The 19,500-nt window shown below is 37.8% G+C and overlaps 1 protein-coding gene across 3 annotated transcripts; it reads right to left on the bottom strand.

The window, feature by feature from the left end:
- Window positions 1-6,211: 6,211 nt before the first annotated feature.
- On the bottom strand, window positions 6,212-19,195 carry LOC106159438 (kyphoscoliosis peptidase). 3 transcript variants are annotated; one of them, XM_087011441.1, is made up of 8 exons: window positions 19,145-19,195; window positions 13,283-13,555; window positions 12,017-12,230; window positions 11,621-11,820; window positions 11,238-11,353; window positions 10,594-10,716; window positions 8,612-8,795; window positions 6,212-8,411 (listed from the first exon to the last, which is right to left on the bottom strand). In XM_087011441.1, exons 2-8 carry the CDS (start codon window positions 13,544-13,546, stop codon window positions 7,263-7,265), a joined length of 2,250 nt encoding a protein of 749 aa, XP_086867567.1. In that variant the 5' UTR covers window positions 13,547-13,555; window positions 19,145-19,195; the 3' UTR covers window positions 6,212-7,262. The 3 variants fall into 3 exon arrangements, with proteins under 3 accessions (XP_086867567.1, XP_086867568.1, XP_013391178.2); XM_087011442.1 differs by lacking the exon at window positions 19,145-19,195 and adding an exon at window positions 16,783-16,806; XM_013535724.2 differs by lacking the exon at window positions 19,145-19,195 and adding an exon at window positions 15,397-16,021.
- Between the last annotated feature and the right edge of the window lie 305 nt (window positions 19,196-19,500).

The following is a 19,500-nucleotide window of genomic DNA, read 5'->3' as shown; positions in this document are numbered from 1 at the left end:
TATTATTATTATTATTATCATTATTATTATTATTATTATATTTTTTTCATTTTTGATGAAAAAATAAAAATATAAACAGATAAAAAGTAAGTTCAAAAGACGTATCCCTTTATCCCCATTAAAACAATAGGGATTAAGGGTTTTGTTGCAACTTTGGTGCCATTTTTCTCTTGCCTTTTTGATTAAGCCACCTTTTGTACGTTTTGTATCTATCCCTTCTCCTTTATTACATGTCATAGTGTTCTTTAAAATAAGCCTAAGTACTTTATGATACATTTTTTGCCATCCCACTCACGTTTAAGACAAGCCTGCTGAATCTTCTTCTTTATCTCCTGTTTTTTCCCTCTATGATCGCGTTTCTGCTTTATGGACGACTGTCACGAAGTTGAGGTAGCTATTTAAAGATAAGAACCAATATTGTGACCCTAAAAGCAAAAAAGGATCAAGTCACCGACTTATGAGGATTTTACTTCAAATTATAAACTGCAGTCTTGATGTGAGTGCTCAAATTGATGACTGCATAGAATAAGGTACCATAATACACTTGGTAAAGGACACGAAGAAGTGGGTGTGTGAAAATTGGATAGATAAAATATGTGATAAGTGCTGCTTAGGTATAATATGGAGATGATTAACACCTTACTTTGCTGTTTGAGTTGAAACATTTCTGTCTCAATAATTCCTGATCATATTTTGTTATATTATTTCCAATGTAGAAATCTCGAAGCTTAGACTTACGCTCAGTCTTTGCATTGGTCGGGGGTGTGCCTTGGATATGGGGGCGTATGCATAAAAAAAATTAGGTGCTGGTATCTGTGGTAAATGTGAAAAAAAAAAAGATAATAAATTGTATTATAATTTTCATATGAACTGCATTTTACTGCAAAAATGTGTTGCAATTGCTTGAATATCAAGAAATGAAAATCAATCAATAAAATCTTCTTGTAGCCAGATTTTACGATTGTTTTCATCCCAAGAAAAAATATATATCACGAGAACTTGCATGAGTCAAGACTTATCTTTCAATCAATGTAATATCAAAACCTGGTTTCATTTGATACTTCGGGGAGTACTGATCTAAAAGAGCTTGCAGGATGATATAACCCGCACGGAAGATAAGGACAATGTACGTGGTTCATTAGAAAAATAAACAGACGTGATTCTACAGGAACTTACTGACGAAATTCGCTGTCTGTTGATTTTAAATTGACTATAAACCTTGATATCTATAAATCTTTGTTTCACTTCTTACCAATGTTCTGACATCATCAGGCTATAGGTGAATAAACGTGATATGCCTAGGTGTTTTTTTTTTTTTTTTTTTTTTTGTTTTTGTTCTTTGTTGTTGTTTTTTTTTCAACCCTATGATTTTGATATATTTTGAAACATCTTCGTCTTTGATGACATGGCTATGATTATTGTTGTCCATAATGATCAAATCGGGAATTGTTTTGAGTCGGGTACTATTGGAAAAATCTTTTTATTCGAATAAGGACGTTACCTTGGAAATCAATCTGTTTTAAATATACAAAAAAGCCGAAATTTTTCCATTTTTTTGCAATATGCCCCCTCTAAAACAGAAAAATGTTTGGGGACGTTTTTGTTATACACCCCCCAGGTTAACGTTTTTGTAATATGTCCTCAAATGTTTCTCTAAAAAGACCAATTAAAACCATATGGGCAGCATGGCTTTGTACAAACATAGTATACAGATATGACGACGTTCGATAAAATCGCCCGACTAACCTAACATACAGACAATTTATACTCATTGTGGGGTTTCTAGTTTCAATTTGACACGCATTCAATTAACATCTGATGATGTGCCGTTCTTTCCCCGGTGCACAACAGGAAAATGAATCGGAAGTTTTTCATTGTGCGAATGACATTTAAATGTTATCGTTTAACCGAGTTTATAGCACCGTTCATCGTTGCTAGAGTCAATGAAAATGTCTGTGGAACAAGAAATTCAATATTGTAAAACGTTTTTGTTTTTTCTTCCTTTTTTTGTCATTATTTTTTATTAGTTAAGTGCCTGTGTGTGCCCTATTTCAACATTTTAAGGTATTATTGCCATTACTATCAGATCGATTCCCCGTAAGTTCTTTCATTTTTGAGTTATTGTAATTGTCATTAGTTCATTAGCGCAAACGTTATTGTTGTCGATGGCGATGAGTGCATTTTAAAATAAAACATATAACATAGCGCACTGAACAAAGACCGGCATGATTTCAGCGAATGATATAAATCATGACGTATAATTTCACAACGGCTGGTATTATTATTCTTGCTTTGTCTTTAACGAGACCATAGACGAGTTAAAATTGCTGCATGGCTATTCGTCCGAGACAAAATTAATTACCATCAGCGTATTGTGCCTAAGTAGACAGGAATAAGGGGCCATCTTTGTTCAACTCAGAGGCGGTACCCTGTCATACGGTGACTCAAAATGGTGGAAAATTTGATTTTATCTTACAGCGACAAACTGACTAGACGTAAAGAAAAAGGTGAAAAATGCTCAGGGTATAGGGGTCGCTGGTGACCAATATTAGCTTTTTACAGTCGGGCTGAGGTAGAAGAAATAATTAAAGAAGTTAGTGAATATATTCGAAAATCATTCACCAATCTTTCCAAAACACTATTTTATTTGCAATTTTAGGAAAACACCTTCAGTGTCCGAGCGACGTGATCAGAATGGGGGGGGGGGGGCGTTTTTTTTGTACATCAAAAATAAATCTTTGTATGTTTTAGCACCGTTGCTATACGCGAAAGATACGTCACGTTTTACGCGTAAGCTCAAAGAAATAATTGAATGATATATTTTCCTGCCTTTTCAACTTTAATTTGTACTTGGTTGAAATGAAATATGTGTGATTGAAATCATGCTTGTCATTTATAGTAGATATAAATTTAGATTTTGATTCTCTTTACGTTTTCTTCAAAAGACGCAAAACTGGCCCTATTATTTAAATTATTTCATTCAAGTGCCCCTTCAATATCTTTCTATGGCATCGTTGAAATGTCCTAGAATATTGATTTTAAAAAGCTGTAGATAATGACCTTTCGTTCTATAGATTCATCTTTGTGGAAAGATTGTATTTTTTCCGGTGTAAAAGAAATATAAGGCACAATTATTAGGTGTCAAAAGACAGGTGAAAAATTTCTGGTGTTTGAGTATCGATTTAGAAAAATAACACATGGACTAAAATGAATGAAAATATCGCGAATCCATGGAAAAATTCAAGATAATGTAAGCTTTCTCTCCGAACTCAAAACACCCGTATGCATTTTCCACTTTCCATGTCCGCATATAATAAAATATTGATTTTAAAATGTGCCGGTTTTTCTGAGTTTGCAGATAGGATAAGGCTTAATCGAAAGTCAACGCTAGCACGTGCACCGGTAGAGAGAATTAATGTAATTACCCGTATGCATTATCCACTTCTATGTTATCAATTATATACTGTATACTGTATTTATGTTGCCACCTTCCTCTCTTGTGAAATTAATGAAAATATTTTCAACATGCCCGAGAGATTTTGCGATTACAAGATACAAAACTGAGCTCCCCGAATTGTGTACAGGTTTTCTCTTTCTGCAAACAACATATGAAACAAACATATGAAAAGCCAAACATGCATGGACGGTTATGTTTGTAGGTGACTACCTTCTGTGGTGATAATTTTTACTAAACAACAGATAAAGACGAACACCAGGCAAAGGCAAAACATATTCTAATTTTGGCATCTTTCTGCTGTTAATTTCGATGATATCTTTGGTGGAGAAAATTAATTTGACGAACACAGAGCTAAATCAGACGACATCTTATCTCGGCGACTGGGATCAACACGTATTGCTTCAAGAGTAATTTCCGATCAGGCGGCTTCTTTCAAATATCGAAACGTTCTAATTGTTCAATTATAAGATTAAAAAACACATTGTGTAAATTTTCTCAAAATATGACGCTCTATTGGTAATGTTTATCTTCTACGGGTGGCCATTTAGGTCCTAGATAACTAATTAGAACGTGAAAATGAGACGCAGCATTGTTGTGTATTGTGAAAAGTACAAGCCGCGTGTAACCCGCACCTGTCTAAATGCTGGTCAATTGTCCCCCTCGTCGAATAAGGAATAAACACAGAAAGAAAGTGACCAGACAAAGAAAGAAATTAAAATCAATTTATCTTATACTGCCATAGATACATCTGTCCGAAAATGCACTTGGCGTCATTGAAATAGAATTTTTTTTAAACTCGTATATGGGCTTACTTTTTATGAAGATAAAAAGTAAAATAACTAAATTCGCGTTGTCTTCGACAGTATCAAGAAAATCGTTTTTCAGATAAGCCTTTTAGCTTGAGACCCGAGGTGGAGAGGGAGCTAAATTGACGAAGTAGACGAAGAAGAATTGAAATGATACATTTTTATAATGAAAATTGGAATTATTTGTAAAATTGGTTCTTTGTGGTATTCCTAAGCATCCGCGTTCAGCTAAAAATCTGTCGAATGGGATGGTAATGTAGGCCGGGGTTGGGGCGGGGGGGTGGGGGGGGGGGGTGTTCCGAAGGGGGGGGTGTTCTTTGGCTCGGATTTTTTTTAATTAGATCACGATTTAATTCTGCTTCTTGGAGGTCTTTACTCAAGTGTGGAGGAATAAAGGTACCCGTTTTCAGAAAAAAAAAAAACAGGCCTGTAAATGAATATCTTATCAACAATTTAAATAGCTGATCACACTTTGATGAAAACGAAGCACCTGTTGCAATAATCTCCTTGTTGAACTTATGATATTACAAAGGCTTGCATTAGTTGATTTGTGAAGATATACCCCGGTATATAACTATCAACCTTCTGCATAACACTGCTGAGTAAATTGGTGGTATTATATTCATTCTTCTGAAAAGCGTGCACACGTATTTGTTCAGGCGTCTTGATCTATTTCACGAGTACCTATACAAAGTTAGGGAGCAAACTAGGACGCCTATTTGCGGCGTTTTCCCTCGGTATATACTATCTCTTTAGGAATCTTTCTACAACTTATAGCAACTGATTGTATTTCAATTTTTTTCTTTGAAAGGGTAGGCCTGTTGTATTTTTTCAGTTGCTATTTGAAGAAATTTAATATCGTTAATGTCTTTTTAAAGAAAAGGAGCAAACTTTTTGCACGCAATGAACTCTTTTAAAGAAAAATTATGGTACATTACTGTATAATGTGCCACTACATGATACTACTTGATACATCGAAATATGAACTTATCATCAGGCAATGATCGTCGGTGTTGGCTAGATATTTCTCTAATCGTTTTATTAGGCCTCAGTAACGTATCTTTATGTGATGTGATCTAATACTACCCCCTAAGCACCGTTTTATATTCATTTAGCAATGTTTTGGCCGGTGCGAATTACAAAAAGTCACTATCACTTCTTGTCTACTGAGAGACCAGTGCACTTAGCTGAACAAACATTCAATTTGATATTTTAATTCTATCGATTTTATCTCTTTCTCCTTCATATACCACTTCTAAAGACGCTCCTTGACTTGATCGCACGTTTATTGGTTCAGGTTGTTGGTTTTGGGTGACATTAAGGGGGAACATTGTGACCTCGATCGATTATAAGCAATTTATCTGCCTGAATAAATACGGGTCGCGCGCAGCTGTTCAGCCGAATGTGACAGATGTCTTCTCTAGCGCAATGCGGGTCCTTTGTTGTCGAGGGTTGTGTGAGCATCAAAATCAATCATGTCAGCGGACTTGCTGTGACCAAATATCTCTAGGTTTGTGGTTGTCATTGTGCCAATTATGCATTGAGAATTGACAGTAAGCTCAGCTGTGTGGAGGCAGATGCATATTGCCTATTTGACACCAAGTTACAAGTCTTATGGCAGACAATGAAAATGTCCTCTCTTATTGCTAGTGACAATTTGTTTAACTTTACGTCGAATGAATAACTGAAAACATAATGCTTGTAGCTCATTAATTTGGATTTTGCTTAGATGGTTGAGCCCAGGATTATTTCACTGCGAACTGTTGCCGATGAATTTTAACAAATGAATGACACATACATAAGACCTAATTTCAGGGCGGCTGATATATCGTTTGAGTAAATTATTTAACAGTTATAGTAATAGCATGGTCAGGAAATAGCTAATCAGTACTTACTTATTGACCCAACTTTTATACGGTCTGACATATATTAAAAAATACGCAAAAAATCTTATTTGAAACTGTTTATGAAACATAACAGAATTCATAACATTTCATGTGAAGTCGGTGTTACAACATCTCGTACACCTATTGAGCACAAAATATATCCGTTTCAAAATTCGATCGCTCATAGAGCTTATCACTTAAAAAGACCCGATGATGTTTATAATGAATAACATCCGTTCCATTATTACCGATTTGCACCACACTCATTATACTGTTCATAATATTCAGACATAATTTCCTATTAGCAATCATATCCCTCCCTGTATTTCCCAGTGGGTGATAAAGAAACATAAAAATGCCAAAAGCTAACGAGCACCTTACCTCATTGCAGGCATTGCATTATATAGACTTAGATTAAACAAGGCATATAAAATTATTTCATAAAAAGAAGCTCTAGTTGATCAACGTTCTGAACACAATACATAAATTGAAATCTAGTCGTCCCAACCAAGCACAGCAAACACAATCTATAGTTTCTTCTTTACTCACTTCTCCTCCTCCTCCTTTACCAAACTGGACGTTTAATATCTATATGACATTTATATGTCACATTAAAACTATCTGCGTTTGAAGTAAATGCACAATTCTTATTCAACCATGGTATAAAATCAGCCGGGGAGAGCGAGCAGGGTCGACGTGGGAGAGAGTCGAGAAGAGCGAGCAAAACAATGGCCAATATGGATGACGTGACTTTTAAAAGTCCAATTTCCAGGTTTTCACCGTCAGTTCCATAACTAGCCGATTTACAGTATGCTGATAATGGCCTCGCCAAATGTGCAAAATGATAAAATTGGTAAAATCGCGCCCATTTAACATCTTGACTCTATTCTGGAGTGCTTTCACAATTTACACCATAATATGAAGAGATTGAGCCCATTGCAGTAACCTAAGAGCTATATCTATATATTTTGGCCTGCAACCCAACGACAGCTACATGCTTAAGCTGGTCGTCTAACAAATGCACAGACGCTCCTCTCGTACAATAGTGATTTACATGGCAAGTGCATGCTAGCTACTACTGCGACTGCATTCAAATAATCAAATAACTCTGAGTCACCCGACTTTATACGACAACACCTCTGTAAAATTGTTTCCGCCCTTAGATAGGTAAACCCCGGCAGACTTAGCGTTCCCCGAGAGAGACACCAACCCCTCCCAAATGTCGTTACCGTGCTGAGTCAGGTGCGTCCACTCGCTTTCCCCCAAAATCACGGCCACCTTCGCTGCTCCTGGGATGCGGAGTCTGAACTTCACCTGTCTGTTAGACTGAAGAAAGCCGTGTATAGGTTCGAACAGCTTGCATCCTTCTCCAAAATTTGGGCTGGCCTTGGGAAAGGAGACCGGAGCCTTAATGAGTGTATTGCACTCAATGAGAAAATCGCCCACGAAAGCAAAGCTGTTAGAGTCTGAGGAAGCATGCTTAGCGTACATGGTGAACTTGTAGTTGCCTTTCTTGGGAACAGCTACTAAATACGTGAAACCAGTATCTGTGTATTCTTTAAACGAAGCATTCTCCAGTACTTTGTCTTCGGATGTTGTAACTTTGCATATGGTAGAAATGGACTGCTTGGATTTATCAATTTCAAAGTGTAGCTTGGCGACGCCATCTTTGACGACAGCCGACGGCTTCCCATGACTGAAGCGCAATCCCATAGCCACCGCCTTTGGGCCGAAACCCCAGCGCAGAGCGCTCGGGTAAGAAGACGGCGCCGGTTGAGACGCCTTGGTGCATCGTAGCAGAAACTCCCCAAGCCACTTGTACTCGGCGTCCTCGCTGTCTTTGTGCAAGTCTTTGGCGAATAATTTCAGAGTGTAATCGCCCGTTGACGGGGGTTTAAAGGTGCAAGACACAGACTTGAAGTCTCGCTGGTTTTCGTATTTAAAGCTGAAGTCAGCGTAGCTCTGCCCCGACTTGCTGTCACACAGCTCCTGCACTGTACTAATGGCTGTCGATCCCCGGAAAGACAACTCAACCGAGTCTCGAAACTCGATGACATTTAAAAAGTGACTGAGAGACGCCGGATCAAGGCCCAAGGAAAAGAACGCTGGTTCTAATAGCGGCGCCTTTTCAAATTTAGTCAATGACCAGGGTTTGGCTATCAGCTGCCAGTCGTCAAAGTTTGGCTTCTTTGGGTTGTAAGGAAAATGAGTGAACACGAAGATGTCGGGGTCCGTAAGGAAATAGAAGTCGTTGAAACGAAACTAAAATGAATGAAAATATAAAAGGGTCAATAGTGGTAAAGAATACACCTCACGTTAGTATGTGAGTGCCAGTGGTATTTTAAATATGGTCTATTAATGACGTGCTAATTTTAAAATACAAATCACAGTCCTGCATCAGGGTAATAAAATGTTAAATATGGCAGTGCTGTATTGGTATATAGAATAGGATATTATCTCACCTTAAAGCCGAAGTCCTCTGTGATAAAACCAGCTCCCCACGTACAATCTACCGGCCACCAGGAGTTGTCTATGTACACGCAGTTCCAGTCGTGGTTGGCGTCCTTTCCGGTCAACACGTTACCAGGGGCGTTATCAACTCCTTTAGCGTGTCCGCACACTACCTCGCAAGGAATACCGGCAAGTCTAGAAACATAAAATTGCTTTGTAACATATGTCTCTTACATATAAATTGAAATTGTAAAATGAAAGCAAATTCGAAACACAGTTTCCATTTATTTATGAATTAATATCAGCAGAATGCAACCCACTGTACAAAACGGAAATTCTTCTCAGCCTGAAAACGAGACCAGCAATAGAGCATGGTTTGCGCTGTTAACATTCTGGGCCCGGTTGCACCAACAGGGCGTAAATTTACTCGGCTACGACTGTCGTAAACAGCAACGCCTGGCGTCCGTGCGCCAGGTTTACTCTCCCTGCTTACGCCCGTTGCACCAAGACAAAAACTGATCGTCGTAACTACGCCCGAGTAACGCTCCGTTGCGCCACTGGCCAACAATACGTGGATGGTATAATTGGGCAAATGAGGAGTTCTCAGCTGCAGTCATAATGGAATGATGACATAAATAAACACAAAAGGAGCATTTCAGTGACGGAGAAATTCATGAGCTACATTATTCCATTTTGATTTAGAAATAAGAACGTTAAAATACGTTAACTTTGCTGTTGCCTTGGATATATAGCAATAAAATCGTAAATATATTCCGAATCATTTAATTCAATCGAGCTTACATCTTGGAGATTGAGAAATACAAGAGACCTAATACATATTATATGAGCCTTAAAATGTTGATATTTTAAGCTTTCGTCTCTATGTTTATATATAGTAAAATATGAATGATATAAAATGTGAATAAAAAATGACTATGGTTTGTTATGGTTTGTCAAAAATCGTGAAAAGAATTAAAGACACCGTACTGCTGAGAGCCAAGGCGTGTCGACATGAGTGGTAAGATTTAATTTGAACACATGCATGTACATGTACATGGCTACACACATAATGTATTTAATAATCACTTTTATATATATATATATATATATATATATATATATATATATATATATATATATATATATATATATATATATATATATATAAGTGTATAAAATTAGTTTTTTAAAAACCAAGCTATACAGACGGAAGTTTTGTGTAAGAAATAAACAAAAAACAACCCACATAATCTACGTTAACTACGATAATTGTCATCAAACTCTCTCTGTGCCAGCCTAGCCATAGTGGAAAACGAGCTACGACCGACTTACTCCACCTAACTAGCAGGCGTAAATTTACGACTAAGTTAAGACCGACGTAAACACTACTCCAGTTTGGTGCAACTGGCTTTTCTCGGGCGTAGCATTTTGCGCCCGGTTTACGCCGGCGCAACTGCTACGCCTCACTTACGACCGGTTGGTGCAACCGGGCCCAGATGATTTCAGACCACATTATAATATTATCTACGCCTTCAGTGCGGTCGCATACAGCTTCATAAGAAATACTAAATACCAGCATAGTTCGGAGAAAACTGTATGTTCGAAGAAAACTGTATATTAAATATCAGTTTTTTTGGACGAGGTACATTGAGTAAATCCTCCATCAGAGACACAGTCAGAATAATAATTTTGATAAAGGATGGATCTGTTTATACTGATAGATTTCTGTCTCTGTAGTTCTATACTGGTACACATAGAAGCGGAATCTTTCCTCGCCCTGAATCATCAAGTGGGTAAGATCTACATGTAATTTCCGCTAGCTCAAATAATCATTCAGATGTTCTGATGAGATAATAAGGTTTATTTTAACATAGAATTTTGTAGCTTAATAACAAGCAAAGATACAGGCTACAAATAAATAAATAAATAAATAAATAAATAAATAAATAAATAAATAAACATAAAAACGTTGACCAATAATTGGTTCACAAACCTGCACATTTCCTTGAATATTCTAGCATATCCAGCGCACACGCAGCGGCGTCTGCGGAAAACTGCCTCCGCTGAGTTGTCTTTGTACTTGTAGCTCCCAGAGCGGTAGCTGGAGACGGCGTAGCTGAAGAGACACAGAATACTACATGTTGAAGCAGGGGCGGATCAAGGAATATTTGAAGGGAGCGTGCGAAACCGATACCTCCCCTACACCCAAAAAACTTGGCGTGGGATTCGGGGTCCGATAAAGGGCCCCGAGAAATTTTAGTATTTTAGAGGGCGAACGGTGTTATTTGGCACGGTTTAGAACCATGATTCATCTAGTCAAAATTCTAATTTCAAGAGGGGTCCAGAAATCGAAGGGGGTGGGGGTGTCAGGACCCCCCCTGACCCCCCTCTAAATCTGCCACTGTAGAAGGTACATGTTACAGCGATGAATTGGCTTCAAACTGCTGCGTATACAATGTGTGATTTACAGTGGTGGGTGAAGTAACCGCTGCACTACATATCATCACAAAATAATACAAGATATGCAACTTTCATTAAAAAAAAAAAAACATTTTTTCAGCATTTTGTTTTTTATTGTTTCCATTTATTCATTTATATTTTATCTCTTGTGACAATCGGCGTTTGTATAATACAAACCTGATATTTCCTGTGATCCAACGGTAGAACGCCCTCGCTCGCTGTAAATCGTTAGAACACGGACGCGAAAGGTACTGGACTAGAGCGGGAAGGGAAGTACAGGCAGACACTGGGGCCTTGAAATAGAAATATATCGTTATGCCCCGATTTCACATTTCACAGATAGAGCAAATAAAAAATAAAACATAAATAAATAATAATATTTATAATAACAGCTTTATTTTAAAATAAATTTTGGTACAAAATATAGCATGTAATTTGTTGTCAAATAGCCGAAGCTCACCTTACGAAAACAACAGCAGTTAATTTAAAAAAATAATAATAATAATAATAATAATAATAATATATTATTATTATTATTATTATTATTATGATACACTTACAACTGCAGCATGATCATCAATATTCTTCAGGGTATTCTGATCATTGATAAGATCTTTCCTGCGAAGTTTAGGCGGGGCCGGAGAAGGTGCTTCACGCGTGCCTGGTGCTACTTTCGGCGTACCTGTCTTGTTGTCCAATTGGACGTTGACACGTGTCATGTATTTTTCCTCCTTTGTAGTGGGTGGCTGACTTTTTTCTCCTGTAAAATGCAATACAAACTGCATTCACTTTTATTTCTCTCTCTCTCTCTCTCTCTCTCTCTCTCGCTCTCTCCTCAAGCCTTTGAAATATCTACTCCAGAATGAGGATACAAAAACTGAGTGCCAAAAGGCCAAACAATCAATTCTCCATCGCTCTACCCCCAACCTAGATTATGCTTGAAATAAAACCTTTACCTGTCAGCTCTATAACAAGTTGATTAACATCAGCGGTCCTTGCTCCTTTAACTGCCTGAGGTGCCAGATCATCCTCTTCTTCATCGTCATCGTCGTCCTCACCATCCTTCTCCCCTTCATCTTCCTCTTCTACCTCTGTAGTTCTAACCAGCCGTCTTACTCCTCGGAAAGGACGCGTGCCGCTACGTCTACTGCGGCCCTTCCTGCTCAGTTGCTGAAACACACACGGAATAATTTTGATAATTTTGAAAGTGGTAAATGATAGTGTTTCTGTGATATTGTTTCGGTGTTGTTTGTTTGCTTGAGTTTGCTTTAAAAGTAATAATAAGTGAGTGTTTCTGTAATATTTTAAATTGTTTCAGTTTTGTTTGCCGTTGAGTTACGGTCGTGTCCAGACTGAAATACATTTTTGACTACATTTTTGACTGCGTAACCCCTTGTTTTTACACAACACTTGGCATTTTTTACCTGTATTTTTTTATCACAAAATATTTGCCCAACTATCACATGCGTATCACTGGACTATTTACATTCATAAATTGCTGCTACTAGATATATCCAAAGTACTTTTGAATAATGTTATCAGGGTAAATATTATTCTTAAGTTGATTAAGTGACTATTCTAAGTGACCCACAAACGCTAAAGCTTCCAAAATCGGCAAGTTAACTTGAGCAGATTTTATCTGATAAATGGTTTCATTAAAACGTACATGCTATTCTTACTTCACACGGCCAGCGCTTTGATGTGCTGTTAAATCAAATGACAGGACCAAAGGCCAGTTACGTCATAGTTACGTCATAGATAGTGCCTGTCACCTTTATGCACAATAAATAAGATATATCTGCCAGTTAATTTACTTTGTTGGGTTCTAAACACTCGATGTTCCGCTTTTATTCCCAATTTGTAACGAAAATTGTACATGTATAGCATTTCTCTATATACACCAAGCATGCATTGTTTTATATATGATAAAAAAAAAAAAAAAAAAAAAAAAAAACGCCCGAGTTCTATTTAACTGGAATTATGCTTTATATCATGATGATGTTGTTTATTGTTCCTACATGTTTATAAACGGACATTCTCAGTTTATGTTAAATGCATTCTAAGAGAGTCACCAATAAAAGACCAGCTGCTCCGCTGTACAGCAGAAGAACACGAAAGCTCTCCCATTAGTTTCACAGTGCTGAAATAAAAATTTAATAAATGACAAAGGGACTGACATTCAAGGAGAGCCGAGGTGGCAGAAACAGCAAAAATGTCCTTACCCTGAAAGCTCGAGCTTCCATTTCTTTAAACATGTTCAGAGCCGAAGTAAAATCCTCCGTGTTAGACATGCGTTCTAGCGTAGGGTGTTGCACAGTGGTAGTTGTAGTGGCAGCTTGTTTCACTTTTTCACGTGGCGGCTGCGAGTTTGGCGGGAGAGTTGAACACACACGACTCGAGCTGACGTCATGTGTGACGTCACTTGTTAATTTCTTCGGGTCGCTTTTCCCGGTTGTTTCTCTCTCCTTGGATTGGATACACCCCATGTTTCAAGCCTGAAATATTCACATTGCAAACATACCTGTTAGTTCACACCACAAAAACTTCAATCAGTGCCTGACACAGTCTAAGAGCGCATTCAGAACAGCGGACTAAGAGATCCGCGGATCAAATATGGCCGACCCATTGAATCCCTGTTGCGTAATACCGGCGGGGAATCTAATTAGGAATTCAGCGGCAATTTTTTTAGTGGGTTGCCATATTTGATCCGCTGATCTGTTAGTCCGCTGTTGTGAATGCGCTCTAATATAAATAGTGATTCTATCCACGTTTTGGAATGTGGGGATACTTAAACACGTCGGTTGGCAACGCTGCACCACACTTAAGTGAAACGCAAATTTTAAAGTGCTCTGATAATACGAGAACTTTGTCACCGTGTGTCCAGCGTCCAACTCTTTCGTGATCGTTAAGAATGGTATGTAAGCTACAATGTGGCCATTCACGGCGGAATCTTATCCCCATGAATTAAAAACCTGATACGGTGATGATAAAGGGCCCATGATAAACGTGAAACACATAATAAATTCAACTGGGAAGACATATACACAACTAAAAGGAAAGAATCCATATAACGTTTGTGCTTGATACAAGGGGAAGAAAATAGCGCTGCATGAAGAAACATATTGATAAACGAGAAATAAAAAAAGAGTTCGCTTTGAATTTGAGGCAATAGAAATGAATGAAATAAGTAGGGTGAATGAGACTTGATACATTCGATCCTCAACTTACAAACTAGGTCAATCAACCAAAATATTTTTATGAATGCAACGCTATATCTACAAACTGTGGTATATATATTTTGGTGTTGGGATATAACATTGGGTCTTGGCATCTTCTCTCCCCCCCCCCCCCTGAGATTTTCTAGCGGTAACAAAACCGACAAAACGCTATGTCCTGGGACCTATATATTATTTTGAGACAGCTAACGTTAGAAGACCTCTAGTATTCATGCAGTACCTGGCTTGTATGTATGTATCTATGTGTGCAAGGAAAAAATAAAAAAAACAATTAAAATATAGAGGTTATACTGTAATCAGTGAGGGCATATTACATAAGTCTTGACCCCCTCCCCAACACCCTTATCGTTTATCGAAATAAATGATTATATCAACAGAGTTGAGGTGGGGTGAGATAAAGAAGTTCCGAATGTAACAAATCTCAGGGCTCAATAACAAACCTCAGAGCAAATCTGTGTGTGCAAAAAATAAATAAATAAATAAATAAATAAATAAATAAATAAATAAATAAATAAATAAAGAAGTTACACTGTAATAAGTCTCACTAGCTCTGCTTGAGGACATTCTACATAAGTCTCCCCCCCCCCCCCCCAAGCACCTGTATCGTTTATCGAAATAAATGATCTTATCAACAGAGCTATACGACATGATATGGGGCTGTGGGGGGGGGGGGGGGGGGGGGGGGCAGTCGGGGGGGGGGGGCGGCTGGAGGTTCCAAATGAAAAACATCTCAGAGCTCTGTTTGGAGTACACGGCTTAAAGATATAGAGGAATGCAAACACTATATCCTGTGACAGCTAGAGGGATATGTCTGGTCATCGAAGTCTTTGTTAATCTTGTGCATTGAGCGTAGGCCTACTGAGTTTGGGGGGTTTCTCCTATTATTTACATTGGATTATAACAGGTATATAAACTTACCTGGAATGCCAACTTAACCAGTCTCATTTAATGGTAAAGCCCAAATATAAATCAATGGAATAACTCTACGTTCTCTCTCTCTCTCTCTCTCTCTCTCTCTCACACACACACGTACACACACACACACGTACACACACACACACACGTACGCACACACACTCTTGCTTTAAATATCCACTTACCTGGAGGTGAAAATGTTCTAAAAACGATTCCTTAACGTAGAATTAAGAGAAGCTGACGCGAATCGCCAGTTGACAGTCACCAGCGGAGTCACGTATGCAATATTTCTGTGTCGTGAAGTAAACGTAGATAATCCTCAACGCGAGTTACAAAACTATCTAATCGCGCTGCCTGTTGATATTGATATTAGCATCAGGGTGCACATGATTCAAGGCTACACCGATGAGTACGCTAAATATACATATAACAAAGATGACATGGTCGACCCTATTCTGGCGATATGACGCCGTCGCATGAGTGTGCGGTATTCTCAATATTTGCGCTCCATTGGGTCCATTGTAAGGAACACTACATGTATATTGTAGGCGTACGGATTACTCACAGAGGGTTCTGTTTGCACTGGTCATTTTAGCGAGGGGGCGTGGGGAAATTGAAATATAACGAATTGAGTTCCTTGTTTTGAACTACACTGAAATTAGTGTTTCACGGAACTTGTAGGCTTAGGCCTACCAGGAAAATAATTTGAATGGGACCTTTGATAGACAGAGCAAAAAGGGCGAATGCACCGGAAACGAAATCAGAGTAATACATGTAGTAACGCTGTTTCAATGTGTCAACGCTTAGCCCGCTGTTATATAAACTGAAATTAGATAATCAAATAACCGATTAAAAGTGGAAGGAGTTGTAGCCTCTACCAGGGTCACAGATTGATTTTTCACTAGATATTAGCTCTGGTTAAATATGGACAATGTCCTAACTGTGAAAACTCGAAAATGTGCCTATATAATATTTGCCACCCTGGTATAGGGTGAAGAAATTGAAGCACAGGCACATAAGTTATAGGCCCTATACACTGACAGACGCACTGAAAGATGGTCTGAATGCCTCAACACGAAGGAAAACATTGAAATCGATCTCGTCCCTAATTTGATGTTGAACACTATTGTTTTCATGCAGAGGTAGTGTGTGTCACACGCACTTGTGCTCTGGCCTACGTGTAGGCCTACATTACTCTCTACCAGGGCGAGTGAGCCCTAAATGACCATCGATCTAGCTAGAGACATCTCTGTGAATATCTGTAAAAAAAACTATCACTCGCCCTGGTAGAGGGTACGTGTACATATCAATATGACACATGTACACAATGTAAATATATCCATATCTAATGGGGTATGTGCATTTTCAGTGTTGTACATTTTAAGTAAAAGTCTGCGTTTCGATTGAAATTACTCATCGTCTCATGATAGCTCCAGATGGTTATAAATATATGATGAGCGTAAACCTACATATAAACATTTCAAAACTTAAAGAATGTGAATCATCAAACTATTGTGAAAAAACCAAGAAAAATTTTTAATAGTATTTTTAATCCAAATAAGTAAACATACCCCTTTTTTGGCAGTCTACTGGATTACGAAGCTTTTCAAAAAGGTATACTGGAACGCTCCCGACTCTGTTAAATACATTTATTTACTGTAACTGGATATAGGTCTACAGTAGGGATTATCAAGATTGTCTCATATTAAAAATATCGAAGATAAATATATAACATTGGCCTACTTAGATATGATAAAACCAAAACAGTGCTTTCTCGTAGGTCTCATATTTACACATATACATAATATTATATAGCTTTTCATCACACTGATAACATTAACAGCTTCAATGCGGGTAATAGATGCCATTTTGTCGTAGTAGGGCCTAGTACTATTACGGCAAAATATAACATCTATTAACCGCATTGATACTTGATGCACAGTGTACACTAAGAATAAAGTAATTTTTTCTTCAATCAACAGCTATTTATATTGAAATAATTTTCTTCTCTGACAGGGTACGCTAATTAGAAAGTTCAGTATTGGACACTCTTGATGTTAAGTGTACTCAGGGGCGGATCCAGGATTATTTGAAGGGGGGGGAGGGGGGGGGGAGTCCGGACCTCCTTGAACCCCCCTCTAAATCCGCCACTGGTGTATGTCAAGGTGTACTCAATAGGCGCCAACTTGAGAAAATCAAACTGAAAGGTAAAGTTAAAACATGTTACAGTTTGAAAAAAATGACAAAAACACGTGATGAGATTTAAACACCGTGAATTGAACCGTGAATGGAAAAAATGTAAAATATTGAACAGGAAAAAAATGGAGGCTCTAGTGCAACTAATCCTTTAAGTTTTCAAATGAAATGGAAAAAAAAATGAAATAGCAAGTACGGTCATTGTTCCCTTGTGCTTCTAGGTGAAAGTTATTTCGGTTTGTGCAGTCTAAATTGCAAGGGATCCGGAAATTCTAAGGCATGAGCTGATTTAATTTCTCCTTTATTTTTCCTATTTTTCTCAGTAATTTTGAACTTGTGGGCACTGTCTCCCCAAGTAGCACTGTTGAGTTTTAGTCAGAATTATATATTTTCCAGTTCATCTAATGTCGCTACTCTGACACCGGGTAAATGTAGTCATGCATGTTCGAAAACTCTTGGATACGGCCATCAAATCTTTCTTTCGGAAAATTAAGAGTGGCAGAGGAAACTATAAATTGCAGTGGCGGATTTAGAAAGGGGTCAGGGGGTCTTGACCCCCACCCCCATCCCCTTCGATTTCTGGTCCCCTCTTAAAATTAGAATTTCGACTAGCTGAATCATAGTTCTAAACCGTACCAAATGGTACCGTTCACCCTCTAAAATACCAAAGTTTTCGGGCCCCAAACCCAAAAAGGGGGGGGGGGGGGAGGGAGGAGGGAGGGAGGTGGGCTTCGCATTCCCGGACCCCCCTTAAAACACGCAATCAAACTTCAATGTGGCAAAATTGAACTGCTCCGTACATGTATCATCATTTTAAATTTGTCTCTTTGAAGAAGGCTCCACAACACTTTTATTTTATATATATAACTAGCGTTTAGGGACCTGGGTGTGCATTTATTGATCTTTTAAAATGCATAAATCAATTCTTTTTCATTTTTATTTCGAATCATATATATTTGTATAACTTCAACCTTTTGGTTGCTTTGATTTTAGATAACTTTTAATAATAGGCCCTAACATTATTATTACTAGTAGTGGACCTACCAGGTATAATCAGAGGTAGAAGGTCTAGTTCAACAACAGTAGTAATAGAAGGACGCGAGAGGTAGTTAAAAATGGCAGAATGTGGCAGATTGTTTTGTATCATCTGTTTTTTAACTATTTTTATTTGTTTTATGTGTTTTACTTCACTAAAATGGAGGCGCTTATATTGGTTGACGTAACATGTGTATACACAAGCTTTGAAAGACGCGCATCCGTTTGACCTTAACATAAACTTTATATTACATTGTGATGACTATGTAATTTGGAGTGCTAGACGGGAGAGGACATCCTTATGTCAGAAAATTTTAGATAAAAGTAAATTAATGTTTTCAACAACTGAAGAAGGCCACAGACTAATTGAAATCTTTGTGAGGTACAGCTCAATCTTGTGTAGAAATTGTAAAGTTATAAGTTTAGAACACGTAAACCTACACATACCCTCCTACAGTGCCAGTTAAATCATCTGAAAATATTATCATATCAGACAATCTCCATTTACAACTCAATAACCAATCCATACATAGTTCAAGTCATTCATTTCAAGCAGGATAATTTAGGAAAAAAGGTTCTCAAACAACGGTAAAATGAAGATAATAAATTGCTTTACAACACATTAAAATGTTAAATTGACTGACATTTTTATCTAAAAACCAATATCTTCTGGACACGGAGACGTAAAATATGTGCACTTACTTTGTCGAGCTGTAAATCCAACAGAATGTCATGAAGCATGGATGTTTGCCGATTCTATCAACCTACAAGCTCCACGTGAAAGCGTATTACGCAGCTCTGTTTGTGGTGTTTATATCTGCATTGATAAGCATTAATTCTTAATTTAGTCTTTTCAAATTGTCGTTAACGCACTAGATGTGCTTATCAATGTAACAGAGAGTTTGTTAATTACCACCGTGTACACTGAGATTGCATATTTAGTGCTAAAAATAATGTGAATGTAATCCATATGACCTGTGTTTTCTTGAATTGATGGTTCTATAACATGTAACAACAATATTTTCAATATTAAGACGCTACGAAATTTCTGATATTCA

Source organism: Lingula anatina, chromosome 4 (genome assembly GCF_051362555.1).
Source record: "Lingula anatina isolate TDL-2025a chromosome 4, LinAna3.0, whole genome shotgun sequence".
Classification (NCBI taxonomy): domain Eukaryota; kingdom Metazoa; phylum Brachiopoda; class Lingulata; order Lingulida; family Lingulidae; genus Lingula; species Lingula anatina.
Note: the sequence above shows the minus strand (reverse complement) of the source record. Positions and strands in the feature narration are given on the sequence as shown.

Excerpts from the sequence above, each read along its gene's own strand:
- LOC106159438 (XM_087011441.1), bottom strand. The coding sequence starts at position 13,546 with ATGGGGTGTATCCAATCCAAGGAGAGAGAAACAACCGGGAAAAGCGAC. Across the intron at positions 10,717-11,237 it reads TGGATCACAGGAAATATCAG|CTACGCCGTCTCCAGCTACC; the intron begins GTTTGTATTATA and ends GTGTCTCTTCAG. Across the intron at positions 8,412-8,611 it reads CAGAGGACTTCGGCTTTAAG|TTTCGTTTCAACGACTTCTA; the intron begins GTGAGATAATAT and ends CATTCATTTTAG.